The sequence below is a fragment of the Myotis yumanensis genome, unplaced genomic scaffold (assembly GCF_028538775.1).
Source record: "Myotis yumanensis isolate MYYU_CA2020_CCGP unplaced genomic scaffold, mMyoYum1.0.hap1 SCAF_18, whole genome shotgun sequence".
NCBI classification, from domain to species: Eukaryota; Metazoa; Chordata; class Mammalia; order Chiroptera; family Vespertilionidae; genus Myotis; species Myotis yumanensis.
In genome coordinates, this window is record NW_027223769.1 from 28,245,207 (window position 1) to 28,264,178 (window position 18,972).

Here is an 18,972-nt window from a genome sequence, read left to right on the forward strand (position 1 = left end):
TAATCACTATGCTTTAATTATGTTCAATTTGTAACAATGAAATTGGGGGTCACCACAACATGAGGAACTGTATTAAAGGGTCGCGGCATTAGGAAGGTTGAGAACCACTGGTTTAGGAGCTCACTGACTTTGTAAACATGCCCTTTTAGGGAGAGGTTGGATTGTCGAGAGGAGGGATCAGAGATGCCCTGGAGGCTCCTGAGAACAGTGACAAACACAAACTTGCAAGGGCCTAGTGGAGTGACCGCAGCAGCTCTGACCACAACCCCAGGAGCAGAGGCCGTGGCTGCAAGGCTGAGATTGGAGTGCAGCCAGCGGCCGTGTGCTCCTGTCCAGAGGGGGCCCTGCGAGTGTGCCTGGTGTGTGTGCTTCATGGCGATGATCCCTTGGGCCTTTCAGGGAAGGAGGGCTAGGGTGAGCTGCAGGAGGTTATCAGGGATGAACTCTATGCCTCCTTGGACATAGAGTCAGCAGTGGAGCTTGGTCCCAGCTCAGCCCTTTAAGGGCTACATAAGGACTTCTGCCAGCTCCAGCTCTCAGCCTCCTCCTCTGCCTGCTTCCCAGGGTGGGAACAAGGAGCACCAGAATGCATTAGCCATAAGGGAAATCCCAGAGCCCTGGGCTGGTGAGTGACAATGGCAAGTGTGTGGAGAAGGACGCCATCCCGGACACCACCAGTGTCATGGGGGGCTTTCTGGTTCACTAGGCCCCCGGGCACAGTCATGAGCTCTGTAAGTGGGAAACTGGCCTTTTCCAGAAGCAACCAACAGGCCTTAGGGCTGTTAACTAGAAGCTTCATGGAATAGTCCCCTCATGATCTGGAATGGGCACACCCCTCCCTCAGGGCTACCTGGGTTTCTGCCATGTGGTCTGCAGTGAGTGCAGTCAGGACACTACCAGTAAACAGAGTAACTGTCACTTATTGAGCACTTCTGTGTGCCAGGCCCTGTGCCATTCCCTGTACGTAGATGATCTTGTTTGATCCTCATATTAATTTGGAGGTATTCCTCCCACTTCACTAAGAAATTGGGGCTCAGCGAGATTGAGTGACTCCCTGAGGTCACACAACTGGTGCCTAGTGAGGCCAGCAGAGCTGCTCAGGGCACTCCAACTCTGAGGCACTGGGATGGTTTGGGGCTTTTGTCCTCTCCACATTAATTGCTTTGGGCAACGTGGAGGCTCACAGAGCCACCAGATCTGGATTGTTCTTCCTTCCTTCAAAGCCACCTCCCTTCTGTAGGCTTCCTCAGGACCCCGGGGAATGAGGGAGGGAGATAGTGTGTAACAAGTACCCACCTGGGGTCTGGCTCTAACTGGGACCGAAGGTTGCAAAGATTAGCAAGACAGGGCCCCAGCCCTGGGAGCTCAGCCTCCAGCTGGAGGGAAGCCTTGTAGACTGGAGTATCCCGCGGCAAGTACGGGGTAGGGGCTCTCCAGCATCCTGTGGATGTGGGAGATGGGCCATCTAGACCAACATCGCCACAGGCCCTGACGCCCCCCTGCTGCTCACAGCTCCCCTCTTCACAGCACCTGACCAACCTGTCCATTTGCTCTTGACCCCGCCCCTTCCCTTCATCACCTGTATCCAGTCGGTCATCAAGTTCTGTTGATTTTATCTCCTAAATAGCCATCAAATCACCCTCTTTCTCCCCCACCTCCATCTGCCTCTCTTAACTAGAGGACCATTTTGTTGCCAAACCAGTCTCCCCACACACACTCTCACTCGAACCAGTCCATGTGTGTAGCTGCAGCCACAGTGGCCTTTCCAAAAACAAACACGATAACGTTGTTCCCCAGCTAAATACTCTCTAATGCAGCGGTTCTCAACCTGTGGGTTGCGACCCCTTTGGGGGTCGCCTAAGACCATCGGAAAACACATATATAATTACATGTTGTTTTTGTGATTAATCACTATGCTTTAATTATGTTCAATTTGTAACAATGAAATTGGGGGTCACCACAACATGAGGAACTGTATTAAAGGGTCTCGGCATTAGGAAGGTTGAGAACCACTGCTCTGATGGCTTCTCCCGCCTTAAGGAATGAGGTTCTGGCTACTCAAGGCTCTCTGTGTTCCAGCCTCTGCCGCCTCCCAGCCTCCTCGTACGTTACTTGCTCTGTTCTCTGTTGTGACACTGGTCTCTGCCTGGAAGCCCCTTGCTCCTCTCTCCACCCCAACACCCAGCTAAGTCAGAAGTCAAGAACTGACAGCCCATGAACCAGTTTGGCCTACAGACTTTTTCTTTTTTTTAAATTGAGGGATAATTAGCACGCAAAATGAACAGACCTTTGGCAGGTGGATTTAAAAAAATAATTTCCTTGTCAACATTTAAAACATGAGAGACCTCACCAAAAAACGTCCAGATTTCTGGTTCCTTTTGAAAAGCCAGAATTTGGGGACATGGGCCCTCATTCTCGCATGGCAGCCATGAGTTGAGCTGGGACCACCCCTCTGGCTGGGACTCTGCTTGCTCCCAGGAACCAGCCAGGCTCCCTTTCCTCCTCACATCACCTGCCAGTCTCAGCTGAGGCGGTCCCTTCGCAGGGGAGCTTTCTGGATCCCTTCAGGCTGGTTGAGGTCACACAAACTCACATTGTCCCATGAACTTTCTCCGTTGCAGTCAACCCCTTATGTGATTAGCATTTCTGTTTTCTACCAGACTGTAGTCTCCTTGGAGCTAGGGGACCGTGTCTGTCTCGCTTCTGCCATATTCCTCAGTGCCTGGCATAGAGAAAGACCTCAGTAAACAGTTGAATGAATGAGCCAGGGTGTGGGGGCGGGAGAAGTGTTGGAGCAGGCAGGAAACTAAATGTTTGCCCACATTCAGTGTGTCTGAAGAGAGCCTGGAATGCTGAGGAGGAGTGGTTGTTACCAGAGAGGTTTGAGAGGAACCAGAGCATAAGGGCCTAGCGCTGAGCTGAAGAATAAACTCTAGTTTGAGGGCCCCTGAAAGCCAGTGGAGGAGGTTAAGCAAGCAAGGATTTAGATTTAAGCTCTTCAAAACTACTTTAAGACCAAGTGAAGGGCAGAGCAAGAGGACCCAGAGAGGAGGAACAGCGTCGTGAGACTATGGAATAACCCAGGCCAGTGCCAAGGCCTGACCCACAGCCAGGGCTGTAGAGGGTTTTCATTGGTCACAGGGTTGTCTCTTTCAATGACGGCCCAGCACAGGAGGGTGGAGCCTGGCTCATGCAGACACGCAGGGAAGTTTGGCCGCTGGAAGGAAGAGGAGGAAGGGAAGAAAGGAGGTTGGACAGCTGATGGATGGAAGCTGAATGATGGAGGGATGATGTCTGCCTGGCCAGCCAGAGTATGGATGAATGGAAGGGAGATGGCTGCCTGTGTGGAATCTATTAGGGAATTTTTACACATTTAGACTTTGCAGCAAGTTGTCAGCATACTCATCTCCAGAATTTGGTACAATCACTGAGCAGATACGTCCTGGAAGAGCTGTGTTTCAGCTCCAGGAATTAGAGATGTTGTCTCTGGTCAGGCCCTAAATGCATCAGAATATCCTAGATCCTCAGCCCCAGGGTTTCAAATACCTGAACTCCAGGTCCGCGAGGTGGTGGGGATGGGCCCCATCGCAAGTGACTCTCTGTCTGGCCGGCTACTGAGAGAGCATCGCTTTTTCCCTCTCAGAGAAGACTTCCTCTGAAAGCAAGACAAACAAGCTTTGAACTTATATTTTAGGTCCCTCGACCTAAGAGGATGGTTTCTTTCAGTCTCACTTCATCATTTATAATCTGAAGCCAGATCAGAATTGGAGATTAGACCAGCCAGGGCCTGCACCAGGCTTGGAACAGTGAGGCCGCAGCCCTGTGTGTACATGGCCTTGTGTTGGGGCCCCTGGGCAGCAGCAGGCAGTGCTCACTTGTGTTCCCAGATGACTGCTCCCCCCTTCCATCCGGGCCTGGGTACCCTGGAGGGGTCTGACAAGGAAGTTCTAGGGACCTGGAGGCAGGGCGTGGCACAGGCTGAGTCTCTGGGAGGGAGCTGTCTGGAGGTGGGGACCAGTTCTCTGGCCACAGGAAGCAGGGGTGGGGTCTCAGCTGGCAGAGTGTGGAGTGAGCCTTTAACCTGCTGGGCCAGTGCATGGGCGCCATCTTTGCTGGCCATCTCGTGGTGCACCTGACTGCTGTCTCCATCGATCCAGCAGATGCCAACGTGAGGGACAAGAGCTATGCCGGGCCCTTGCCCATCTTCAACCGAAGCCAACACGCACATGTCATCGAAGACCTGCACTGCAATCTGTGTGACGTGGATGTGTGAGTGCGTGTGGACAGAGAGTGTGGGCGGGCGATGAGTGTGCCTGGGGAACTGTTGTGGGAGCTCAAGGCAGAGAGGGGCATGTCCAGGGCGTTATAGTCACCCTGATAACACACGTGTTTTACAGTCAAGGATCTTGATGGAGTGACAGAGAATTGGGTGAAAGAGAAGGTGAAGAAAAGGTAATTGGAAACAGAAGATGAGGAATAGCATTTCCAACAGTAAATGTAGGAAACATTTGGCACAACCACAAACCCACAAACATTTCTAATGACTAACTCTACCCGCCACCCCCCACCCCAATCTCACAAGCATTCCCAGATAGGGACAGGGAGGGGAGTTAACACTTGAGACTTACTGTTGCCAAGTGCTTGGAACAGCCACCCTGCAGGGTGGGCAGCATCTTTCTCCACGGGGGAGAGCCCAGAGCTCAGAAAGGCTCAGAGGCTTGCCTGAGGTTATGTGGATCCTGGGCAGCAGAGCCACATTCACCACCAACTGGCCTAGTCCCCGAGCAGATCCTGTGATCCTTGTTTGCCCATGAGGACTCAGGCCCAGAGAGGCCAAGCGACTTACTCCAGGTCACATTGCTAGTGGGGAGATGAGTCAGAATGTGCGGAGCCCAGGCCTTGACTGGTCCAGATGGCCTCCCTAGATCCCTCCCCACCCTCCTAGAGCTTCCAGCCTCAGGTGGAGGATTAGGCATGGGGCTGTGGTCCAAGGCCAGCTCTACCCTTCCAACCTGAAGACTCAGGCAGCCTGTTGGAAGGGGGTCTGTCCACAGGGCTGAGAGAGTCCATGGTGTTAGGGTACTGAGGACTTGGGCATCAGACCACCCTTTCCTCCACTAGGCACCAGGCAGTGTGTTGTTCCTCAATGAGGGCCCTGGCAGTTGCTGCCCATTCCAGGGCTCTGTCCAGTTTGGGGGAGTGCTCCCCACTCTTCTGCACTCCTTTGGGCTTCCCCAGTCCCTCCCTGGGACTGGGAGACTCACATTCCTAAGTGGTCTCACCTCATCTGTGGTGAACTGCCCCGAGTTCATCCAGATGTCATCTTGTTGGTTCCCTTTGGATGAGCCCAGACAAGCTGGGGTTTTCTGGAAGAATGCCAGTATAATTCCCACAGATTGGCACAGAAACGGGCACTCAAACAAGTGGAGCTGTTGGGAAGAGCAGGGTAGGCCCTGGGCCTGACAGCCTTACCCTGTTTTGCTTCCCGGCCCTTCACCTGCTTTGTCTCCTGGTTCAATGCAGGGGTCCTTGCTTGGAACGGAAGCCCCATTTCTGTTTCACACCCCCGTCACCCGGTGTCCACTCCCTGAGTGGGGCAAAGTAATACCGCCCCACCCTTCCTTCCTCCTGCCTTGGGTCCCCAGATCTTCAGAAACGCTGCCTCTTCTGGGTGCCCCGCCCCGCAGTGCCGCCAGAGGGCGCGCACGCTCCCCGGCGCTGAGCTCCTTGGTCCCTTGGAGGCGCCGGGTTTTGATCACCAGCTCCAGGCCAAGCACTCTGGCCCCTCGCGGACTCCCGTGGCTCCAGCCAGGCCCTGCCGCGGAAGGGAGGACCAGCCTGTGGTCTAACCGCGCTGTGCTCCCTCCCTCCCCGCAGGAGCGCTCGCTCCAAGCACTGCAGTGCCTGCAACAAGTGCGTGTGCGGCTTCGACCACCACTGCAAGTGGCTCAACAACTGTGTGGGAGAAAGGAACTACCGGTGAGAGCGGACCCTGGCTGCAGGGATGCCTGGGGATGCGCGGGTCTGAGTGTGTGAGTCAGGACATTGAGACTGCAAGGGGGGGGGGTGGTGTACGTGGAGCTGGGCGCTGGTGTGCATGTGTGTGTGCTCCTGATGGCTGCCTCCTGGGACTGCTGAGGGTAGGCTGGGGTCTTCCCTCTGCGGGACCATAGAAAAGTGTGGACCTGAAGGGGTGGCCCCCCAGCTTCGCCTTTGCCCTAAGGCCTTTGGCTTCATGAGAAGTTGGGGCTGTAGGATCAGAGGCCTTGCTCCCAATCCCAACCCAAGTCCTTCTGAGCTCTGGGCCCTTACCCAGCTGGAGCACCCGGGTGCTGACAGCTGCCCACGGCCGGGCCCAGGCTCTTTCTACACAGTGTGGCATCTGCTTTACTGGGTGTCCTGCTCCTCGTGCTGGTGGCCACTTATGTCTTCGTGGAGTTCTTTGTCAATCCCATGCGGCTGCGTACCAACTACCACTTTGAAGGTCAGACTGGGCTCCAGGCCTGCTCCCACCCTCAGCCCTGGGCCTGTCTGGTCACTGGTCACAGCCCAGTCTGTGCCTTGCAGTCCTGAAGAATCACACAGATGTGTGGTTCGTTTTCCTGCCTGCTGCCCCTGTGGAAACCCAGGCTCCTGCTATCCTGGCCCTGGCCGCCCTACTCATCCTTCTGGGCCTGCTCTCCACAGCCCTGCTCGGCCACCTGCTCTGCTTCCACATTTATCTCAGTAAGTGCCCCTCCGCCCCCTACACCTGCCTTGCAGGACATAGGGGTCCCTGGGCTACAGGGAGGTATCATTTGGGCTGTAGAGCCCAGAAGCCATGCCCCTTCCTGCTGGCTGGATGTGGTGGCCTGGTTTCACTCCATGATTTAGTGTATATGGGGACAGTGGTTTCAGCCTGGGACAGGGTATCCTCCCTCACCTTCAGAACTCCAGGGTCCCCTTTCTTTTGCACTGAGCCCTCCCCTAACCCCCACAGTGTGGCACAAGCTCACCACCTATGAGTACATCGTGCAGCATCGTTCACCACAGGAGGCAAAGGGGGCTGACAGGCAGCTCGACTCATGTCCCCCCAAGATGCGACCCATTCAGGTATAGAAGTAGCCCTGAGGGCTGAGGGGGTGGGAGATGGGGCCTGGGTGCGGAAGGGGTGGTGGGCTGTGCAGATAGCAGCCAATGATAAGAAAGGGCAAAGGGAAGCAGGTCTGGAACAGCAGCTGGGGTAGGGGTGCTGGGCAACAGGGGTGAAGCCAAGCCTGTATTGAGCACATGCCTGCTTGCTCAAGTGCAGGCTCAGTGCGAAGGAGCCCTGCATTCCCCCAAACCCGTGTGCGCTGGAGGGTCTGGAACGTGGGAGCCTAGAAGGGGGCAGATTGGCAGATCAGAGGCCTTGCTCCCCATCCCAGCCCTGAGTCTTTCTGAGCTCTGGGCCCTTTCCCAGCTGGAGCACCCAGGGGCTGACAGCTGCCCACAGCGGGTCCAGGTTCTTTCTACACAGTATGGCATCTGCCTTACTGGGTGACCTGCTCCTTGTGGGGCTGTGGGGGAAGAGAGGTGGTCACCGGTTACTTCCACCTGAGCCCTCATACCCATTACCCTATTTAATCCTTAAAAAACCCACGAGGCAGGTAATGTTGCTACATCCATGTTGCAGATGAGCATATTGAGGCCAAGAAAGGTTAAACAGAAGCTGGGTCTGAGAAGAGTTAAGGTCTCTATACTCTGAAGCAGGAACCCTCCAGCCCAAGCTAGGGCCTGGCCAGCCCAGCTGCTGACCAGCTGATCCCCTTTCCCACGCCCCATGGTTTCCTGAGGTCAGCAGCTGAGGGGAGGGGGGGTCTTCAGAGTCCCCAGGGACTGGGAAGGCAGGGGGCCCAGGCAGGCCCTTGCTGGGAAGGCTGAGCCCTGGATCCCAAGTCCTCATGGCAACTGGACACAAACACAGGCTGGTGGGCGGGTTGGGAGAGGGCTTGGGACCCGCCTCTCCTGTTCTCATTGCCAGGGGTGGGCCAGGCTGCCCGGTCTGGGAGAGCGCTGGCTGTTAATGGGGAGCCTCCTGCCACACTACTGGGTACCTGCCCTGGTGTTGGGCACTGGTGCCCTGTAAGCACAGTGGCAGCCATTCTGAGGAATGGGCTTCATCCCCCACTTCACAGAGGAGTCTGAGGCTCTGGCTGCACAACAGTGCCCATGAGGCAGGGCTGGCCCCAGGATATCCAGGCCCCAGGGCTCTGGGCCCCTGCACAGTAGTCACTGCCTACCTAGGCTTGGAGGCCAGATGTGCCAGCAGCAAGGACATATAATATCATCTGCAAATGACCTGAGGGAGGCTTCCCAGTGGGAGGAGGGGTGTGCAGAAGAGAGAGCAGAGGCTGAAAGGTTCCACAGTACCATTCAGGAATGTGCAAATGTTGAAGATCTCTGAGGGACAGCTGTGGTGAGGGGAGGAGGATTTGAGTTGGGGACACTCTGGTGACACTCTCAGACTTGCCCAGCTGGCTAGGGCCTGGCTCCTGGCCCCTCGGGCTTCTGGGACCATCCTCTACTACTGCCAGATTCCTCTGCCCAACCCTTGTGGAGCCCAGGGACCCCAGGGTAGGCTTTGGCCCTCTCTGCTGGGCCCTGTAGGGGTGCGAGGTCCACAGTGGGGAAGAGGAAAGATGTGGAGGGAGGGTTCCTTGAGGCCCCAGTCCTTGTGACTGGCCTCAGAACCCTTGCCTCTTCCCAGGGCTCTTCTGCTTAGGCTGGCACCCCGACACTCCTGCCCAGAGGGTCAGCCTGGGCAGAGGTGGGGCAGGGCTTCCTAAGGTGTCAATCTCTACATTTGTGCAGCCAGCCTGTGGCCGGCTGAGCTCTGTCCCCTAAATCTGCCAGTGCCCCAGGCAGCCTCCCCACCCCCACCCAGAGCAGGAATGCGGGAGGGGCCCCACTCTGGAGCCGTTGCCCCCAAACATAGGCTTGTTTTAGAGACCGCGTTTGCTGTTACACTGTCGTCTCTGCATTAGTCAGGACGCCTGGGTCTCCATGGAAACAGCTGCGGATCGCGCGACAGCTGTCCGGGTGCCCTTCCCCCACCCCCACCCCCGCCCTGTGGGGCGGGGCCAGGACAAGGACGAGGCCCCGCCCTACATCTTTGGCACAAGGTCTTCTCGAGCTGGCTTGTTCCTAGCTTTTGTTTCCTTACCTGCAGTCCTCGTAGGCGTAGCTGGAGCGCGTCCCGCGTGCTGGGGTGCAGGCCTAGGCCACTCCTGCAACATTCCGACCTCAGGCCCCTTCGCTTTCAGGGGTTGGGTCTGCAACTCCAGGGTCGCTGTTAGGATCAGCTACTAACAAGACACAGAATTCCCTCATAAGCCTGGTCCTGGATGGGGTTGCAATGCTGTTTTTTCCACTACCCATTGCCTTCCCTTTCTGATTAGGGGTGGGGAAACAGAGCATTCCCCAGCAGCTGGGATTATGGTTGGTACTCTGAGGAGTCAGCTCTGCCAAGCTGTGGAGCCATGCACAAAACCTTGGGTGCCCACCTGGCCTATGAACAGCCGGCTACCCAGTGTCTCAGCTGGGGTGGGGGTGGGGGGGAATCAATTCAGAGCCTAGAGTCTTGGGAGGGACTGGGAGCAGGAGAGGACATATCTAAGTACCTCTTCCCCACCACCCACCTTGTCCAGAGCAGCTCTAGACCAATGCATTGGACTCATGAGGCTGGGGGAGCTTCCTGAAGGAAGCAGAGTTTGTCTAGATCAGTGGTTCTCAACCTTCCTAATGCCGGGACGCTTTAATACAGTTCCTCATGTTGTGGTGACCCCCAATTTCATTGTTACAAATTGAACATAATTAAAGCATAGTGATTAATCACAAAAACAACATGTAATTATATATGTGTTTTCCGATGGTCTTAGGCGACCCCTGTGAAAGGGTCGTTCGACCCCCGAAGCGGTCGCGACCCACAGGTTGAGAACTGCTGGTCTAGATGAAGTGAGGAGGTCTGTGGGATTGGGGTAAGGTCCAGAAATGGGTGTTCCAGGCCTTGTCCTGCAGAGAGTTTTTTCCAGCATAGCTGTCAGGCCTGGAGGAGAATAGCAGACATCTGCACTCAGACCTCTCACAGAGGCCTGGGGGTTGAGGGTGCAGGAATGTTGTGTCCAGGACTGGCTGGGCTCAGGACCTAGAAGGCTCTGGGTCTACACCGGGCTGTCCAGCCTCCCTGACCGCCACCTTCCCCAGGAGATGGAGTTCTACATGCGGACCTTCAGCCATGTGCGCCCAGAGCCCCCTGGCCAGGTCAGGCCTGCTGCAGTGAGTGCCAAGTGAGTGCAATAGGGACATGTGCCAGCTGGACATCTCCCATTGGCATGACAGGGCCATCTCAGGTGGGAGAAAGGGGGTAGGCCAAGGCCAAGGCAAGGACAGATCAATGCCCATCTGTTTCTGCTGGGAAGGGAGGCCTATATGAGAACCTCCAACTGGCTGGGATTTGAGGGATCATTCACATCCAGAGCTCACCCTCCTGCTCCCCCCTCAGTCTCTCCCGGTTCCCTGTCACCAGTGGCCAAGTGGAGCCTCCACTACCCTCCTCTCCAGAGACTCTGGCTTTGCCCCCCAGGATCCGGCCCCAGGTAGGGGGTACTGTGCTTGGTCCCCGGCCCCGGTGGAAAGGGATGGGAAAGAAGCCTCTGCCCTGCCTCACTCCTCTGCCTCTTTTGGCGATGGGGACCTGGGGGAGAGACACTCAGCCTCCCTTCTGTCTCTGCAGAAAAAGAGGAAGCCGGGTGAGGGCCCTTCCTGACTGGATCCTGCACCGGGAGCTCCGAGGGAAGGAAAGGTAGGGGCCCGAGCCAGTAACAGCCCCTAGTCTCACAGTTCCCTCCACCCCCGCAGGGCCCCCGGTTCCGGGCCACCGCTCCAGCTCGTCGTCGGATTCTCGGGGCGCTAGCCCGGTGCTCGTCGCTGGCCCTGCAGGCGCCTACCACTCGGCGTCAGCGGAGTCCATGGACGAGATTCCCGTGGCTCAGACGCGCCTGGGCAGCGCCGCTCTGGCCGCTCCCGGAGACAGGGGCCCAGAGCCAGGGCTGGAGCTGCAGGCCCGTGTGCCTGCTGTTTTCGTGAGCCCGAGCAGTGGCGAGCCCAGGGCGCGGGGCAGCTCGGAGGCCTGCCTGGCTTAGCTGGGCCGAGAGGCCGAGCAGGAGCGGCTGGCCCGACTCTCTATGCAACACCTCGACCCTTGCCGACCCAGTGCACTTGAGGAGCCCGTCGGGCCGGCGGGATCGGCCACTCTCCCCACGACTCAGCAATACCCTCCCACCGGCCATGATGCTCCAATAAACTTTTTTATGCTTTTGCGGACTTACAGTATACTTTCTTAACAGCAAGGGCCTGGGGCTCTCCTGGACTTGGACCATTTCCCGTCGCCTAGGGGCAGAGGATGGGGTGGCAACCCAGACTGTCATATGGAGGTAAACGGAAAACGGAGGCGCTCAGGCTCAGGGCTCCTGGTTAGGAAAGATCCTAGAAGGCTGCTTGGAGGAGGTTATTTTTCTTGAAGAGTTTTCACTTGGAGACATGAGGGGAAGAAGGCTTTGCGCTCCGGAGGCAGCCTCGGGAGCAGACCGCAGACCGGGAAGTCCAGGAGCTCCGTCCTGGTGGCGGGTGGCCGCGGTGCACCAGGATGCTGGGGCGGGGCACTCTTGATCCCCCCGTTGTCCCCTTTCCCAGTCTCTGGAGTTGTGACCTGAGGCTGCCACACGTTAACTGGCGAACCGTGGTCTTGAGCCCGCTCTAGACTCCACTGCCCACTGTCACTGAGGTTAGGGACCCGATCCTCAGCCCTCTATTCTCCCTCCCGGTTGGGGCTTGGGAAGCTGGATCTGTCCTGGAGGAGGAGGCCTGCTTTGAACTTTGGGTGGGGCCCAGAATGGGGGGCGGCTTTCCCATTAGGGAGCCATCCGAGGACGTCCAGACTGCAGAGGGCTGGCCTCCCCGGTCGCGAAGGCCGCGGAGCTGCCGGGGAGCAAACGGAGGAGGCTGTAGCCGCAGCTCCGCCCCTGCGGATCTCGGAGCGCCGATGGGGCGGGGTCCGGTGGGTGGAGCCAGCATGACCTTGGTCAGTCTGCCGAGACAGCCCTGGGGGTGGGACTCGCCGTCTCTATGGAGACCGAGAAACAGGGGATAATACAGCGGAGCCGCCCGGGCTGCAGTCCCGCCCCGGAGCCGGCAGGGAGCAGAGCTGCAGAGCCGCCCGGTCTCCCGCGTCAGTGGGTCCATTCTTGTGTCCTTCGGTCCGTCGAACGCGCACTGCAGGAGCAGCCACGAGGTAGAAGTCGGTAGGAGACCCGGGCGCCGACCACCCTAATCAGTATCCTGCACGATAAGGAAGGGGCTGGGGGTGGGAGCGGCCTGGAAGGGGTTCCAACCCTGGAGGATACTGAGCTGAGGACGCCAGCTGAGCTGCCCTGCCCCGGGCCCGAGCGTTCCGCCCCCTCCCCCCACCTCCATGTTGGGCTGATTGATGACTCCAGCTGTCCCAGCGGGCAAGCTGGTGGCCCCAGTTCACGGGTGTGGCTGCTCCATCCATGGCCTGCAGACCCCTGAGACTAGATAGAACCTGTGACCCGGCTCTATCTGATCAGCCTGAAATGACCAAGAATCCATCTTCCCACGGAAAGGAGTGAGACTGGATGCAGGATCCTGCCAGTCCTCCAGGACAAACATTCTGTGGGAGGAAAGTTCCCCTAGACCTTACCCTTCATGAACCAAACGCTGGGTCTCTGGTGGGAGGTTGTAGTGTAGGGAGAGGGAAGGTTAGTGCAGGACTGGGACTGTGGACAGAGTCACTGCAATGTAGCAGCTCAGAAACTGCAACTTAGAGATGGATCAATGGTAGCTGAAGAGGGGGCCCAGGCCCTGGTCACTGGAGACTCTAGTATAAAAGGCAGAGTTATAGGATGGTTGCTGAAGATACGACTGTGGTCAGGAGGCTGTAGTGGAGGAGGTGGGTGTGCTTGGGGGGGGGGGGGTGTCTCAACACAGGAGTGGTCTCAATATAGTACCTGGGAGTCTAGAAATGCAAGTCTGTGGATGTGGACACTGGGGGGCTTCAGTGTAGGGCTGAGATTGTGGCCAGAGATTGTGGGTGTGAGGACAAGGGGGGGCAGTATATGGGTGTGATCAGGGTTGAGGGTGTGTGGAGAGGGGGTTATAAGGCTTTGGTTAGGGTCTCTGAAGGGCTGTAGGTGTGTGGATGGAGGCGGCTGCTGTGCAGGACTGAGGGTGTGGTCAGGGAGGCACCATTACAGGGCTGTGCTAGGTTACACAGTGGAGCACTGCGGGTGTGGTCAGAGGACTGCAGGGGGACTGTGAGGGTGTGGGAGGACCCTTCAGTGCAGGGCTGAGGGTATAATTGGGGAAGTCTTCGATACAGTGCTATTAATATATGTCAAGGGTGAATGCTGAGAGAATGGTCCAAGCCCTCAGTCTCAGGGCTGCGGGTGTGGTCAGGGAGGTCTGAGGACCAGGTGAAGGGTGTAGTCAGGGGGAATAAGGTTGAGGGTGTGGAGGGCCAGGGCTGAGTACACCAGCTGTGGGAGTCTGGGCTGGTTGGCAGTGCTCAGGGTGTGGTCAAGGGGCCTCAATGGAGGGCTGAAGGTGGGGAAGTATGCTGCAGTGCAGGTGTGCGGATTACAGGGCCAAGGCCACAGTCCCACTTGCCAATATGTCTCTAGGGGCTCCTAACTCTACACCCCTACCCTGGGCTAGCCCCCCAATCTCCTGTTCCTCCTAAACTCCACAAATTGGGAGGTTACAGCCCCAATGGGTGGCAAGGGGCCAGGAAGCCATGGCTGTGCCCCAGGCACTGGGAGTGCTGGTGTGCCCCACCCGTGGGCCCCTGTTCCCCAGCCCAGCCCAGCCCAGCAGCAATGGGAGCTTCTCCCTGAGCCACTCTGACACCATCCTGCCCTTAGCAACATTCTCCAAGTAGCACCACCTCCCTTAGCAACCGTCTCCAGGCTTCACAAACTGTGGCCAGGCCAGCTCTAGGCTCCTTCTCCCCTCATGTTTTTGTTTAACAGCAAATAGTAACAAGGTCCCGGCTGGGCCAGCTGCACCCCTGCCTAGGGCATGCACCCCTGCCTGTGCTCTGGCTCCCTTCTCAGCCTGGGCTGGGTCTTGCTGGATCCTCATGACCCTGACAAAGACACCGTCCTGACTAGATACTTGCCTAACTAGCAACCTAGCCTGGCCCTGACCCAGCTTGGCATGGAACACCCAGGGAGGGAGGCCTAATCTGCCATCCTCACTTCCACCCAAGCAGGCCTTGTGCCAGGGCCAGACAAAGCCATGGTCCCAGCTGCTGCCCTCACAGTCTTTCTCGACAGTGCCACTCTGTTCCCAGCCTGGTATGGCATCATGATTTCATCTGAACTCCACTCCAAGCCAGGGCTGGCATTAACAATAGGACCTTTCCTCTCGAGGCCCTCCCTCAGGGCTCAGGGGCCCAGGGAGACACTGAGTGCTGGCCCCTCTCCGCTGGCAGCTCCTGCTCCAGCTCTTGAGGGTATGCAGCTTAAATGCCCCCAACTCAGACCTTGCAGGTTTTGAGGTAGTGGCAGTCATGTTCTGTGCCTTGGGGAAGGGAGGAACAGCTTGGCTGGGAAGTGACCAAGGTGGGTCCCTATAGGGTGGCATGGCAGCGAGCACAGACGTGGCTGGGCTGGAGGAGAGCTTCCGCAAGTTTGCCATCCATGGTGACCCCAAGGCCAGTGGGCAAGAGATGAACGGCAAGAACTGGGCCAAGCTATGCAAGGACTGCAAGGTGACTGACGGGAAGGCTGTCACAGGGACTGATGTGGACATCGTCTTCTCCAAAGTCAAGTGAGCTCCCAGGCAATCCCTGCTTCTGATGTTCCCGGAAGGTGGGGAGTTGGGGGGGCTGGAAGCAGGGAGGACATGGAGAAGGGGGAAACTCATGGTGTCCACATACCTGGCAGGGGGAAGTCTGCTCGGGTCATCAACTATGAGGAGTTCAAGAAGGCCCTGGAAGAGCTGGCAATCAAGCGATTCAAGGGGAAGAGCAAGGAGGAAGCCTTCGATGCCATCTGCCAGTTGGTAGCAGGCAAGGAACCAGCCAATGTGGGCGTCACTGTAAGTGCCCTGCTGGTCTCAGGGAGACACTGGGGGGTGTGGGGAATCTCAGCTAGGGGTGGGAAGGGCTGGGATCCCTAACCAGGTGCTCCTGGGGGAACTCTGTCCAAACAGAAAGCAAAAACAGGGGGCGCTGTGGACCGGCTGACTGACACCAGCAAGTACACGGGTTCCCACAAGGAGCGCTTCGACGAGAGCGGCAAGGGCAAGGGCATTGCCGGGCGGCAGGACATCCTGGATGACAGTGGCTATGTGAGTGCCTACAAGAATGCTGGCACCTATGATACTAAGGTGAAGAAGTGAGGCCTGGGAAGGCCCCCTGCATGGCTGCCCCGGCCAGAGGCTCAGGCCTGGGCCTAAGGGGCACGTGGAGCAAGAGAGCCCGGTCCCCTCCCTGCTGGACCTGCCATCCAGAGCTTCCTGCCCAGCCCCACAGGCCAGCCCACCAGGCCACTGACCCAGACTGCTCTGTGTCCCCTTCCCCTTTCCTCCATGACTTCTGTCCCTCTGGGGAGAGAGAGTCTGTGCCTATAGCCTCACCGCCCCAACCTAGCCCCGGGCACGGCTAACCCGACTGCTTGCCTCATATTTAAGCTGCTGCTCTGGCCAAGTGCCTAATTCTTACCCAGACCTCAATAAAGACACCTTTTGTACCAATGTGGCCTGGTCGGGTATATGACAATGGGGATAATGACACTCACACCCCACTGAGCCCTCGCATTCACTCCCCTGCCTCTCGCATTGCTGATCCTTCCACTGGTGGCCCTGCCCCCAAAAAGACAAACACATCCCTTCCATCAGCACAGAGCGAGGCTGCCGGAGATGCTCCTTAGGGAAATCCAGAGCCTCTTGCCCCAGCCCTGACCCAGAGTCCTAACATCACAACTTGCCTTCCTGCAGTTAGGGCCTCAGTCTCAGCCTCTCTGCTTTCACAGCAGGAGGAGGGATGAGACAGCAGATTTGACCTGGGCCAAGTGTTGGCAGGGGGCCCAGTGCCAGGCCTCGGTCTCAGCCTGCTGACAGGCCCCCACTCCCGGGGGCTACCAAGGCGAGTCATTCTGGGTTCCAGCTTCAGAATATCAGAAAGTGCAGGAAGAATCTTATGGGGTAGATAGTCTACTTCCCTAATTTTACAGCTGAGGAAACTGAGGCCCAGAGAACAAAGGGGCTTCTGTGGTGGGGGGCCCGGGGGGGGGGGTGCAGAACCATGCCCAGCATGATCACCAAAAACGCGACTGGATGGCCAGGGATAGAGCCTGGCACCCAACACCAGCCAGGGGAGCAGAGCATCCAACAGTGAAGGGGCCTCTTCCTTGCTGACTCCCTGTTCAACATCCCAGGTTGGGAGGAGGGTGGGGGCTCTCTGGTCTTCTCTAGCTCCTGGGAGTTTCTGGATTAACCTTTTCTTCTCTCCGAGTTATAACAAGGCCAAGGCTTTGGGGCCAACTCTCCTCTTCCTGCTGACAAACAGGCTGGATGGGACTGAGTGCCTTCAGAGGAGAGGGCAGTTCCCAAGGGAGCTAGAAAAAGGCTCAAAGGTCCTGCTAACATGACCAAGTAGTGCAATTGCTTATTCCCTCATCCCACAGACTATTCTGGGATGTTCCTGCCCCAGGCTCTATCGCTGGCTATCCAGTCCCATCCTTGAACACAGTTCTCTTGGGAGTGGGGGATGTAGAGAAATAGTGTGGCTCAGGACAGGGATGCTGGGGAGGGAGGTGGGAATGAAAGGGTGGAGGGTCAACTCCTGGCCACGGGAGAGCCTAGCCTAACAGCTGACAGCTGTGGGCTCCTCCCCATTAGGCTGACCAGTCACCTCGCACTGCTCAGGGGCACCGCTCAGGGAAGAGTTTCAGAGAGCTCTGCCTCTCCCACCGGTAAAAATGATTCCTCCAGCCTTGGGGAATTTGAATTGTAAGCTTACTTACATGAGCATAATGGGAGTGAAAGCCAAAGCCTTCTGGCTTTCACTTGCTAAAATATCCTCTTAGTGAAAAGAATTTCACTGGATTGCAAATTGGTCCAGGCTATTAAGTGATTAAGTGAGAGTACCATCCAACCTGTAGGGGAGCAGCAGCTCAGCCCTCCTGTGACTGGCAGTGTGGCTTAGAACAGTGGTCGGCAAGCTCATTAGTCAACAGCCAAATATCAACAGTACAACGATTGAAATTTCTTTTGAGAGCCAAATTTTTTAAACTTAAACTATATAGGTAGGTACATTGTTATTAACTTAATTAGGGTGCTCCTAAGCTGGCCTTTGCTAAAAACGACCTCAATCTGATTGAGGTACATTCGCTGAGGTCAACCCCTTCCAACTCTCCCATCCACACTCGTCTTGTATACTTGTTTCGTCTATCTCCTTTCCGAAAATCGACTTCTGCACATGGGCCATGAAGTTTCAATCACACTGTACGCGCGTGCCCGCACGTGGTATTTTGTGGAAGAGCCACACTCAAGGGGCCAAAGAGCCGCATGTAGCTCGAGAGCTGCGGTTTGCCGACCACTGGCTTAGAGGAGGAACCCAGAGAGAGAACTGGCTGAGCCCTGAAACTCCACCTTGTAGGAGTAAAGCCCCCTCTTCTGGAAAAGTGGTTGTGGAGCCTGAAGGAAATCAAGGCCCACCTAGAGCCAGGAAGACCCTTAAAGACCAACAGGCTGACCAGTAGAATCTGTTACAAGGCAGTGACTGACCAAACTGCACTTCAACCCTTTAGTTATCACTGCTCCACCCTCCATATCCCCCTCATGGTGGAGAGCTTTGGGTACCCTTGCTAGCAAAGCCACGTGGGTCATTAAAACCTACATAGAGCTGGTGGGAAGGCCAAACCTGTCCCAGTGGCTCTGCCCCTCCTTTGGGGCACAGCACTGGCCGGAGGACTCGGCCCTGTTTCATTCTTTCTCCCCATAATGCCAGGCCTTGAGTGAGGAATTCCTCTCCACTATTTTCCAGTTGCTTCAGATCTCCCCTCTCCATGTTGAGTTCACACAGTCCCAACAATTCTTTGGCCCTTCCCTTGACACCTTTAATCCCTACCCTTGCCCTGTGGACCAAGTGCCACACAAGGCAAGTGAGAAACACAGTCAACTTCCCCAAATGTGGCCATCAACCCTAGCGAGGTGCCTGGCCTGGGGCATGGCCAGCCACCTGCAGTGACATTAGAAAATATGGTGGAAGGTGACTCTGTCTGGGGCCGGCATTGGACTGCCCTGCACATTCTCTGGCTACATTAGCTCTCTGGGCAATCCTGAAGCAGAAACACACCTAGAGCCACTTTCATCATCTCTTCCCATTGATTTTTAAAATGCCCCTCCGTTCAGAATTAAAAGAAAAATTGTGCCTCTGTCTGAAATACAGAGTACTCATGAGTACAGTGCATGCTGAGCCCAAAGCTAACACCCAGAAGCTGCACCTCTGGTCTACACTTCACCAGCCTTTTCTCTCTTCTCTCTAGCTCCTTGCTGCCCACTACCTCCCCCCCTCACACACACACACAATCGTCACTCCATTCTTCTTACAAAGACAGCTTCTCCAACACAAATCTACCACTCCTCTGCCTTCCCAGTGTAAAAGCCCCAAGGAGCCATGCAACCTCGCTCCCGCTTATTTCCTCTCAGCCCCTCAATTCCATGAACCATGTTCCTTCTTACTTCATGGCCTTTACACGTGCTGTTTCTCTCTGCAGCTCTCCCCATTGTTTCTGCTTTCGACCCTGTACTTTGCCTGGTAACCTTCTACTCATTTTTCAGGTCTCAGTTAAAAGAACATTTCTTCAGGGGACATTTTCCTGACACACCTCCCAGGCTTGGACTGCTCCCCCATTTATATACTCATGG

General features: G+C 56.6%; 2 protein-coding genes across 5 annotated transcripts in view; both read left to right on the forward strand.

Moving 5' to 3' along the window:
* ZDHHC1 (zinc finger DHHC-type containing 1) overlaps positions 1 to 11,451 on the forward strand; it is a 20,087-nt gene extending 8,636 nt beyond the window's left edge. For 2 of the 3 annotated variants that reach the window (XM_070398517.1, XM_070398518.1), the window contains 9 exons: positions 4,094 to 4,269; positions 5,878 to 5,979; positions 6,360 to 6,484; positions 6,568 to 6,726; positions 6,980 to 7,092; positions 10,225 to 10,307; positions 10,523 to 10,616; positions 10,754 to 10,769; positions 10,879 to 11,343. In XM_070398517.1, the coding sequence (XP_070254618.1) occupies positions 4,094 to 4,269; positions 5,878 to 5,979; positions 6,360 to 6,484; positions 6,568 to 6,726; positions 6,980 to 7,092; positions 10,225 to 10,307; positions 10,523 to 10,616; positions 10,754 to 10,769; positions 10,879 to 11,162 (1,152 nt within the window). In that variant the 3' untranslated portion in view covers positions 11,163 to 11,343. Of the gene's footprint in view, positions 1 to 4,093; positions 4,270 to 5,877; positions 5,980 to 6,359; positions 6,485 to 6,567; positions 6,727 to 6,979; positions 7,093 to 10,224; positions 10,308 to 10,522; positions 10,617 to 10,753; positions 10,823 to 10,878; positions 11,344 to 11,366 lie in introns of those variants that run through there. The other variant, XM_070398519.1, reaches the window with a different exon arrangement.
* Positions 11,452 to 12,167: 716 nt separating this feature from the next.
* Positions 12,168 to 15,795, forward strand: TPPP3 (tubulin polymerization promoting protein family member 3). 2 transcript variants are annotated; one of them, XM_070398526.1, is made up of 4 exons: positions 12,168 to 12,320; positions 14,675 to 14,868; positions 14,985 to 15,138; positions 15,253 to 15,795. In XM_070398526.1, exons 2-4 carry the CDS (start codon positions 14,681 to 14,683, stop codon positions 15,439 to 15,441), a joined length of 531 nt encoding a protein of 176 aa, XP_070254627.1. In that variant the 5' UTR covers positions 12,168 to 12,320; positions 14,675 to 14,680; the 3' UTR covers positions 15,442 to 15,795. The 2 variants fall into 2 exon arrangements, with proteins under 2 accessions (XP_070254627.1, XP_070254626.1); XM_070398525.1 differs by having other exon boundaries at positions 12,169 to 12,310.
* Positions 15,796 to 18,972: the final 3,177 nt, after the last annotated feature.